Source organism: Protobothrops mucrosquamatus, unplaced genomic scaffold (genome assembly GCF_001527695.2).
Source record: "Protobothrops mucrosquamatus isolate PMUCROS unplaced genomic scaffold, P.Mucros_1.0 scaffold2682, whole genome shotgun sequence".
Lineage (NCBI taxonomy): Eukaryota > Metazoa > Chordata > Lepidosauria > Squamata > Viperidae > Protobothrops > Protobothrops mucrosquamatus.
The window spans coordinates 223744-233923 of NW_015388729.1; the positions used below are offsets into that span (position 1 = coordinate 223744).

Genomic DNA, 10180 nt, shown 5'->3' on the forward strand with positions numbered 1-10180 from the left:
GCCGCGGCGGCTCCTTTAACACGCCCGAGTTCAGCCCGGGGTCAGGTGGAGTTCGCGGCCCGGCCTTTACCTTTTCCGCCGCCGCGGCGCTCCCGGCACATGGGGACCAGCCGGCGCAGCCTCCACCAAGCGGCCTGAGGCGCTGCGAGGGGCGCAGAGGAGCCGCCGCCGCCGCCGCCGCCGCCGTGGCAGCAGAAGCGGGCCATGCGTGTCCACGCGGACCTCGCCTGCCTGGCCGATCCGACGGGACTTCCAGGTAAGTCGGGGAAGGGACGGGCGGGCAGACCCCGCAGCCTCCGGACTTGGCGCCTCTCGCCCGCTGCCCAAGCTGGCTCTGCCGGGCAGGAAGCGGCCGGCCGGGCGGTCTCCTCGCGGGCGGATTCCGAAGTCAGCGGGAGGAAAGGAGCCGCTCAGCCCGAAATCCCGGGGGTTCCGGCCCGTCCGCGAGCGGCGGCTCCTTTAGGGGGAAGCGGGGGTTGCAGCGGGACCCGGTCCGGCTGCCTGTCCGGCTTTCTCCCTCGGCCCCGGACGGCCCCGGAGCCCCTTCCCTCGGCGACCGAGGGCCCGCCGCGGCCGTGCTCGATCGTCCTCCCGCTCTGCCTTTGGCGTTCTCGCTCGGCCAAGGCGGCGGCAGCAGCGCCGTCACCCGAGTCCTTCGGCCGCGACTGCCCGTCCCGCGAAGCTTTTGACAGGCGGCGGCGGGGCTGCTCCTGCCGGATTGCGGGACGGCTTTGGGGCTTTGGGCGGCCTTGTCCCGCGGCCGGAGCTCCTTCGCGCAGGCCGGCCAGCCAGCCAGCCCTACCGGGCGATCCCTCAGCTGGGCAGGGATGCCGGCCGGAAGGAGCAAATCGGAGACGCTTCGGTTAGGGCAGCCGGACCGGAGACCCTGGGCGAGGGGGGGGGAGTGGGCTCTGGCGAAGAACGGCCGCGAAGGACGCCCGCAGCGCATAAAAGAAGGGCTGCCCACCGGCGGCTCGGGCCCGCAGGGCGGTTCCCTAGGCAGGCCGAGCCGCGGCCCTGCGCGCGCAAAGCCACCCTGTCAGCCGGTCTCCCCCGTTCCCCTCCGCTCAGGCCGGCAGCCCTGAAGGAGTCTCTCTCCGCCCCCCCCCCCCAATCCGGCCACTGACGGTGAGAAACCGGGGGGGGGGGGCTAACGGCGCCCTGGCTTTCCCTGGCCTCCGGAGGGCGACGGGCAGAGAAACGGCGGCCGGATCCAGCTCACAGCTTCGGGGCCGCGGCGAGCGGCCCGGAAGCAGAAGGGGTCCGCGCCCGTGGATCTGTCCCGTCGGCGGAGGGGGGCGGGGGAGGCGATGCGAGGAAGCTGCCCCGTCGCTGTCCCGCCAGGTGCGAGGCCCCACCCGGAGGAGGGCGTGCGAGGCTGTGATCCGGGACCCACCGGGGCTGAGCTCCCTCCTCCTCCTCCTCCTCCTCCTCCCCCCTCCGCCGCCTAAGAGGGAAAGCCCCTCTATAAGGGGAGTCGGGGGAACACAAGGCGGAGGAGAGCAGGAGAGGCGCCCGCTTCCCGGGCCTCCGCGTGGCGGGCGGGCGGGCGGGCGGGCGAGTGCGGCCAAGCCAGCTAAGGCCCGCTGGGCTCTCTCTCCTCCACCCTGCAGGCGCAGCGATGTTGGAGGCCTCGGAGGCGACGGGCCACTCCCGGCAGCTGCTGCTCCAGCTCAACGCGCAGCGCACCAAGGGCTTCCTCTGCGACGTGATCCTGGTGGTGCAGAACGCGCTCTTCCGCGCCCACAAGAACGTGCTGGCGGCCAGCAGCGCCTACCTCAAGGCCCTGGTAGTGCACGACAACCTCATCAACCTGGACCAGGAGATGGTCAGCCCGGCCGTCTTCCGCGCCGTCCTCGACTTTATCTACACCGGCCGCCTGGGCCCCGGGGCCGAGGGCGAGGCTGAGCCGGTTGGCGTGACCAGCGCCGAGCCCGCTTTGGGAGCCATCCTGGCCGCCGCCAGCTACCTGCAGATCCCGGACCTGGTGGCCTTGTGCAAGAGGAAGCTGAAGCGCTCCGGCAAATACTACCAGCTGCGCGGCGGCGGCGGCGGGAGCTATTCGGCCTCCGCGCCCTTCGGAAAGCTGGCCAGGGGACTCCGCGCCGCCACGCCGGTTATCCAGAGTTGCTTCGGGGCGCCGCCGCGGCCGGTGGAGCCGAGCAATCCGCTCAGCACCCACTGCGGGGAGCTGTACGCCGCCGCCGCCGCCGCTGCTGCCGCCGCCCACCCGCACGGGCTGTGCCCCCCGCTCTGCGGCCTCGACCTCTCCAAGAAGAGCCCGAACGGACCTTCCCCGCAGCTGCCCCCGCCGCCCCCGCCCGACAGCCGCCTCCGAGCAGCGGTGGAGAGCCGCGAGGGGGTCCTGCAGCCGCGGCCCGAGAGCCCGGCCTTGCTGCCTCCCCACGCGGCCTTCGGGGACCCGGGCTCCACGGCCCCGCTCCAGGCCGCCTTCGCCCACCTGCACCATCGCAGCGGCGGCGGCGGCGGCGGCGGCGGCAGCAGCCCCGGGACGGAGCCGAGCGCTCGCATCGAGGTGGCGCCCGAATTCCTGTACCGCTGGATGAAGCACGAGCCGCTGGTGGCGGGTTACGTCGAGGAGGAGGAGGACGAGGAGGAGGAGGACGACGAGGGCGACTGTGGCGGCGCCCGGCGGGAGCAGGGCAGCGGCGGCGAGCGAGAACTGGAGCCCCGGGCCCCGTCGCCTTCCGGGCCGGCCCCGCCGCCCCCGCGCCACTACTTGGAGAGCGCGGACGGCGAGGCCGAGGACCTGGAGCCGGACAAGAGCACCAGCGAGGAGACGGGCTGCAGCAGCGGCGGCCCTTCCCCCGCGGGGGGCAGCCTGGAGCGCTACCTGGGCTACGAGCCGGAGAGCTTCGGGGGCGACAACCTCTACGTCTGCATCCCCTGCGGGAAGGGCTTCCCGTCCTCCGAGCAGCTGAACGCGCACGTGGAGGCCCACAACGAGGAGGACGAGCTCTACCGCAAAGAGGCGGCCGAAGCGGCGGCGGCGGCGGCGGGGCAGGGCTCGCCCTACCTGGACAAGGCCCCGCCGCTGCCGGCGCCCCAGCCGCCGCCGCCGCCGCCCTCGGGGGGCCCGCCGGGCTGCGACCTGCTGCGCCCCTACCGCTGCGCCTCCTGCGACAAGGCGTACAAGGACCCGGCCACGCTGCGCCAGCACGAGAAGACGCACTGGCTGACGCGGCCCTACCCGTGCTCCATCTGCGGCAAGAAGTTCACGCAGCGCGGCACCATGACCCGCCACATGCGCAGCCACCTGGGCCTGAAGCCCTTCGCCTGCGACGCCTGCGGGATGCGCTTCACCCGCCAGTACCGGCTGACCGAGCACATGCGCATCCACTCGGGCGAGAAGCCTTACGAGTGCCAGGTCTGCGGGGGGAAGTTCGCCCAGCAGCGCAACCTGCTCAGCCACATGAAGATGCACGCCGCCGCCGCTGCCGCCGCCGCCGCCGCCGGCCCCGACGGGAAGCTGAAGCTGGACTTCCCCGAGGGGGTGCTCGCCATGGCGCGGCTGGCGCAGCAGCCCCCGCCGGACAAGGAGCTCTTCCAGCACACCTCGCACTTCCTGGCCGCCGCCGCCGCCGCCGCTGCCGCCGCCGCCGACCCCAAGGCCGCCCTGGAGAGCCTCTACCTCGGGCTCAGCCCCGACAAGACGGCCGAGGTCTTGGCCCAGGGCGCCGTGGTGGCCGCCACCCACCACCTGCACAACGACCACCACGCTCGGACCATAGGCCGCTTCTCGCCCCCCTGACGCGCCCCCGGCCCTCGGGGGTGCCGCAAGCGCCAGGACGGCCCCCCCCCGGCTGCGCGCTCCCCGCGCCCTCCCCAGCCCAGGAGAGCCAATTCGTCCCTACCTCAAAGGGTCTCCTCCGCCTCGGTCGCCCCCGACTGGCGGCAGAGGAGGGGGCGCCGGGCAGCGTCGCACCTGCGCCGAAGGGGGCGTCGGCGAGGCCTGCCGGGGCTGGGGGCGAGCGGAGGTTGGGGTTCCCTCCCCCGGGCGGGAGGCTCCCAGAAGGGAGAAGGGCCTCTTCCATGGGGCCCCTTCACGCCTCCCCCCCACGCCAGGGAGGGGCCTCCGCGGTTAGGCTTGTAGGGGACGTGGAAGCGTGGGGGGGGGGGGGGTGAGCCGGACTGAGCCAACGGCCTTTCGCCCCAGCCTGGAAGGGGCCGGCAGCGGAGGTAGCTGGTGAGGGGCAGGCTTGGCCCCCCTTTCGGCTCTCAGGTTGCCTAGCTGGGATTCGGAGCTGCAGCCCCTTTGTGGGGGGGGCTCTCTGGAGCACAGGGCCCCCCCTCTTCTGCCCCCGGGAGGGATGGAGAGGGGTGTCAGGCCGGGCTCCTCGCAAAACGGCTCCTGAACAGGCGCCCCCTCCCCTCCGGAGGCAGACGATACTCGCCACGGGGTGGGGGGAGCGATCTGGTGGCGGCCGGGAAGAGCCCCCCCCCGCGTCCCCGGCAAGGCCCTCCGGCCTCAGGAACCCCTTGAGGCTAAGGCAGAGGTAGGGGAGCCCCGCCCGGCCTCCAGGCCCCAGAAGGTGGCGGTGGGGGCGGTGCAGACCCCCCCCCGGCATCGGATCCAGCTTGCCGCTGCCTTGCAAGGAGGGAGGGGGGGTGTCTGGAGCAGCTGGTTGAAAACTGCTGGCCCGGGCTCGGGGGGGGGGGAAGAGTTGTATTGTATTCTAATGTGAAAAGTCGAGGGCGTCCCTCTTCCCTCAGTCCCCAGATTGTGGGTCAAAGGGACACAAAGCGGAAGGGAGCCTCCCTGCCCTGGCCTGGAGGGGGCAGCACCTTCTCTGAGCGCCAATGTAGCTCCCACCCACCCCCACCCCCGTGAAGACCCCGACTTGCTTTCAGGACGGGGCACTCGGTACCCCAATACTATTTGACAAAGACAAAATGCCACCTATTTGTCCGCTTCGTTGAGGACGGGGAGAGCTTTATCTGGGGCTGGGCTTCACTGCCCCACTCCCTGAAGCCCCAGAGGGTCTCTGCCTTACCTCGGGGGGGGGGAGCTACCTGCCGCCCGGCCTCTGCTGCACTCGTGTGGGGGGGGGCGGCTCTAGGACAGCCCGCCCAGCCGCTCCTCTCCCTCCCCCCTTGACCCCAACCAACCACGGAAAAATGTGAAACTGCTCTCTCTTTGCACACACCTTGCCTCCCCCCCCCCTTGGGCTGTGTCTTCATCTGAGCCAGCTGCCTCCCCCCCCAGCCCTGAGGGGACCCAGCGGGAATCCTCCCCCCAGGGGGGGACCCTACCCAAAGGAAACGGAGCACCCGAAGGGGCAGCCTCCCGTGCCTGTAGCCCTGGGGAAGGGGTGCCTTCTCTTTTGTATCAGAGACCAAAACCAAATAACATTTAAGCATCCCATAAAGCAATAAAGGTTTTTTTTAAACACTGCTGCCACCATCATCCAGGCCTCTGCTTCCTCGGGCGGGTTTGGGGCGGGGATGGGGGGGTGCGTGAAAGTCCCAACTTTGGGGTGCTGCTGGGGAATGGATAGAGGCTCCTGTCGGGAGAAGCAAGGGCCAGAAACAGGGGCTGCAGTAAAGCAGGGCACTAAACCCCCCCTCCCTGTCCACTTTCCTTTTGCACGTGTGTATATGTATGTGTGTGTGTGTGTGTGCCTGACAGAAGTGAAGCCGGATGCAGAGACGGTGCCAGAGGTGGGGGGAGGGGGGGCTGGTGCCTTTTCAATGCCAGAAAGTGCTGAGGGGGGGGGGCCGAGTGCAGGTGCCTTCCTTGCCCTGTTTGCACAGCTGATGCAGGAGGAAATGGGAAGGGGTCAGCTCTCCCCACGGACCCTCACGCTCGGCTGCTCAGAGGAAATTCTCCCCCTCTTCCTTGAGATGCTCAAGTGCTGCCACCACCGGCCGGCCTCCCCCCCCCCCGCAACTTGAGCGGCTATTCCGTCCACACCCAAAGTGGCGCTCAGGCTCCCCTTTGATGCGTGTAGCGTGTTCTTTGCTCCATGCACACAGCACATGCCCTGAGCATGATGGACGCAAAGGCCACGGGCGCGCTGGGCACTTCAGCCTGATCCGGTCGTCCCCAGAAGGGCCGGCTTCACGGGTTGTCCTAACCCAGTAGCTGGTCAGTTGGGGCTCTGCAGGCCGGCCAGACTACGGCTGGTCAGTTTTGGTTCTTTGTATTATTTAGGTGCCCTGCAGCCTCGGACAACTCCTGGCCTCCTGGCAGAACTTCCCCTTCAGCACTTGGCTGCAGAGGGGCTCTTGCCCCCCCAAACGTTCTCCTGGGACGGCCCCTTACCCCTTCTTCCTCTCTTGTGGGCCCCCCCCGCCCCAAAGGAAGCAGCGGAGAGCAAGGTTTCTACTAAAACTTTATTAAGAAAACAAGGGAACAAAAGTGGGCCCAGGCCCTCCGTCCAAGCCAGTCAGGCAGAGTCAGAAGCTGCACGGGGTGGAAGAGACACCCCCCCTCCTCGGCAAAGGGGGGGCCGCGCCAAGCCCCGGGAGAGGCACACACTCGTAGCGGGCAATTCCCGTCCAAAGGGAAGGCGGGTGGGCTCCTCTGCCCTGCAGCTAACCAGGCCCCTCTTCCCCCCCCACGCAGTCCTGGCATGTGGCCCCACGGGGGCACTCCGCCCCCCCCCACAATTGGCAGGAAAGTCTTCCCATGGGGAAGGGCTCTGGCTGGGAAAGGAGCTCTGCCGACCCACACAACCTCGTTGAGCACCAAGGGGCACAACAGCTGGAACCCAGCCCCCATTTTTCTGCCGTCCCCCTTGCTCTCCTCCAGGGGGGCTTTCCTGCCCATCTCCCCCCCCCAACCTTAAGGGTTGTTCCTGGCCTCCCTCCCAAGGCCCACCACGGAGACAGAGCTGGCTTGGATTGGCAGGTGGGCAGGGAGGGTGGTTTAGTCCATGGCACAGAGGGAGGAGGGACCAGAGAGTGGCACGGATGAGAGAGGGGCTAAAAACCTGAGACAGACACTCGGGAAGGGGGGGGGCTGCTGACAGAAATGGAAGGAGGTGCCCCCCCCCCGGCTCCTGATGGCACCAAGGAGCAGCAGTGGCAGTTAGAGCCGAGAATTTCTGGCTGCCCACTAGGGCAGCGGGAGTCTGCTCCAGCTGCGCCGGGGGGATCGGAGGCCCACTTAGGACCCTCCGACCGGCCTCTCCTCCTGGCCCCAGAGGCCAGCAACCCTGCTCACTCTCGCCTCCCTCCACAGTGACCGCCTACCCCGGGCTCCTTCTCCACGCGTGTGCGTGCACCCACAGCATGGCCATTCCAGGTGGAGTTGAAGACGCTGCGTTTATTGTGCTGGGTGTTCTCCTGGAAGGAGGGTGGTGGTGGGGTGGCAGCAGCGGTGGCAGCACAACAGCCCTGGCACGGGGCACGGGCACGCCCTGAGGCCGCCCTCCATGTTGGCGACGAGCTGCACGGCTTCCCAGGGAAGGGGTCCGCTCAGCCCTCCTGGGCCCACCGCAGGAAGGTGGGGATGTCCCGCACGGGCACGTTGCGGGTCAAGGCCTTCACCCGCAGGTTCCGGTCGTCGGTCAGCAGCACCACCTCCCGGAGCAGGCGGATGGGGTCGTCTGCAAAAGGCAGGGGAAGGGATTGTGGGTCCCGGGCCGCTCCGCCTGGGCCTCACCCAGCCCCGGGACACTGCCCGCCCGGCCGGCCAGGATCCAGCCCCCCCCCCGCCCAGCGGAACCTTCCAGGGCTTAACAATAACCATCCCCTGGGCCAGCCAGGAGACGGATTGCTAGAAACCAGAGGCTGTCAGATTGTCAGGCCCCATCCGCCATAATCCCCTGATCGCCCGATTCCACCCCAGCCAGGCATAAACACTGCGAAAGGCCTTCTCCGTCAAGCTGACAAGTTAAGCTGCTCCGAGTTTGGCCCGACAGGCATGGGGCTGGGCTGAGCAGCTGCGGCCCCCACTTCCTGCCCCCTGGAAACGGCTCCGGGGCTGCCAGGAGGCGGCAGAAGGGCCCCCGCGGCCTTCCAGGAAAGGGCCGGGCGATGGAGGACCAGGCTCCTGACGTGCCCCCCACTCCCCTCCCCCCCACCTTCTGCCTCCCTCCGAAGTGAGCCCAGTGCGAATCCTGGCGGGGGCTGCTGGGCCCTCCTGCGGGGCGTCCGAGCTCTCCCCCACCCACCTTTCCTGGCCGGCATGAAGTCCTTCGCTCTGTCGTTGCAGTAGTGGAGGCAGCAGGAGAGAATCAGGTCGTCGTTGTTTCCCTGGGAAAAAGGAGGAGGGAGAGGAGAGGCTGAGCGGCCCCCCCACCTGGCAGGTGGAGGAGGAGGAGGAGGAGGAACCTCTTCAGCCTCTGACAGGTGACATTTTGGGGCCGGCCTGCCGGAGGCGACTCCTGGCCTCCCAGGCCAAAGCTGCCCCTCCTGGCCGGAAGGCCGGTTAAAGTGGAAAGTCGGCCCAAATCCCCAGCCCTGCCTGGCCCCGTCTGTCCGTCTCCCAGGAACCCCGCAGGAGACGGGAAGGCAGGAGGGGGCAGCTGCCCATGGGAGCTGCCGGGAGGGGCTGAAAATCTCACTGGGAGGGGGGAGGGGCAGCAGGAAAGCCCCCCTTGCCCTCCCCATTGAGTGGGGAAGACCCAGCCCGGGTGGCTATTGGATTGTCCTGAGCTTGTGCTATATTTGGAGGAATTCGGTTCCGGGACAGAGAAGACGCCCCTCGGAAGCTGATCTCGACCTGCCTCTTGGAATGAGAGTGGGTGGGTCCCACTGAAGCCCCCTCCCCAACCGCAACAGGGGCCGATTTCGTTTATTGGCCGATGGGATTCCTGTGCCACCCATTTCACCGGCCCAGCGTCTTCCTTCCCTCCATCCTGGCTGGGCTCTTTGCACGGGCGTATCTGGTTTCTGCTGGGTCTTCAGAAAGGGGGTTCCCGGGACCAGGCCCCCCGTCCTGGGTGACGGCCGAGGAGCAGCAGCAGCAGCCCTGGGGTCCCACAGGCTGCCTCCATTGCAGCGTCACACACAGGGGAGGGGGGGCTTGTACAAGGAAGGGTCCAGCCAGACCACCAGCCCCTCCCCCCTTGGGTATCCCACGCCTGCCCCGAAGCTCTGCCCCCGGGCCTTGGGCTTTTCTACACCACAAAAGGTCTCAGTTTGCTCCTGGTTGCTACTGCGCCCCTCTTGTTTCTGTCCGCTCTAGCTCCAAGTAAAAGTGCCCCTGAATCTTGGCCGCGACCCCCGGGGAGCAGACCGGACCGTTATGTTCCCCCACCTTCCCTGTAAAGCCTTTGTCATTGCAGTTGTTAATAGCAACAGCACTTAGCCATACAACTTATATGACGCTTCACGGTGCTTTACAACCCTCCCTAAGCGGTTTACTAACAGCCTATTTGCCCCCAACCATCCGGGTCCTCCTTTTACCGACCTCGGAAGGACGGAGGGCTGGGCTGACCTCGAGCCGGTCAGCATCGAACTGCCGGCTGTGGATTGCAGAGACTGCCTGCAATGCCGCATTCTCACCACCAGGGCTCCTAAGTGAGTTATGCCCCGTTTTACCACCTTTCTTTCCACGGTTGCTAAGTGAGTAACCCGGCTGTTAAGTGAATCCGGCTTCCCCACTGACTTTCCTCATCTGACGGTCGCCGAAGGGGATGACGTGAGCCCGGGAGGCTGCGACCGTCATAAATACAGGCCAGTTGCCAAGCCTCCAAATTTTGATTACGTGACTATGAGGATACTGCGACGGTCGTAAGTGTGAGAAATGGACACAAGTGCCTTTTTTCAGTGCCGTCGTAATTTTGAACGGTCACTAACCGAGTGGTTGTAAATTGAGGACTACCTATATATTGAAGAGTTTTGGGCCCCTTCAGCCCTCCCCTCCAGCCGAGATGGGTCTGGGGGTTCGGCCCAGTGGGGCCCCCTGCACCCGGAGCGAAGCCCTCCCCTCGGGCCGTCAGTGCCCCACCCTGTTCCCAGCCTCCCTGGAGGCTCCAGGCATCCTCTGCACTGCAGATTCCAACCCAAGGGGGGCATTTGGGGAGGGTCTTCAGCCCCCCTCGCCCCCTCGTGCTGAGCTGGCCGGGTATACCTGCTGCCGGGAAATGTCCTCGCTGCGGAAGGAGATGGACTCCAGCTCGTTGCCACGGCTGGTCAGGGCCCGGATGTAGCTGTCGCGCCTCTCGAAGCAGCCCTCCAGGAACTCCACGGCCTGGCGGGCCCGATC

At 67.7% G+C, this 10180-nt stretch overlaps 2 protein-coding genes across 2 annotated transcripts in view; one reads left to right on the top strand and one right to left on the bottom strand.

Moving 5' to 3' along the window:
- Positions 1-1621: 1621 nt before the first annotated feature.
- On the top strand, positions 1622-3772 carry HIC1 (HIC ZBTB transcriptional repressor 1). Its single transcript, XM_029286003.1, has 3 exons — positions 1622-3001; positions 3071-3514; positions 3572-3772. The coding sequence occupies exons 1-3, from the start codon at positions 1622-1624 to the stop codon at positions 3770-3772; spliced, it is 2025 nt and encodes a 674-aa protein (XP_029141836.1).
- Positions 3773-7443: 3671 nt separating this feature from the next.
- Positions 7444-10180, bottom strand: part of SMG6 (SMG6 nonsense mediated mRNA decay factor) — a 68809-nt gene continuing 66072 nt past the window's right edge. Inside the window, exons 17-19 of the mRNA XM_015825547.1 lie at positions 10046-10180; positions 8142-8223; positions 7444-7574 (exon numbers count right to left, since the gene is read on the bottom strand). The exon at positions 10046-10180 is cut by the window's right edge and continues 1 nt beyond it. Of these exons, the coding sequence (XP_015681033.1) occupies positions 7444-7574; positions 8142-8223; positions 10046-10180 (348 nt within the window). The remainder of the gene's footprint in view (positions 7575-8141; positions 8224-10045) is intronic.

Coding starts and splice junctions, on each gene's coding strand:
- HIC1 (XM_029286003.1), top strand. CDS start 1,622: ATGTTGGAGGCCTCGGAGGCGACGGGCCACTCCCGGCAGCTGCTGCTC. Junction 3,002..3,070: donor ACCGCAAAGAGGCGGCCGAA/GCGGCGGCGGCG, acceptor CCGGCGCCCCAG/CCGCCGCCGCCGCCGCCCTC. Junction 3,515..3,571: donor AGCTGGACTTCCCCGAGGGG/GTGCTCGCCATG, acceptor GAGCTCTTCCAG/CACACCTCGCACTTCCTGGC.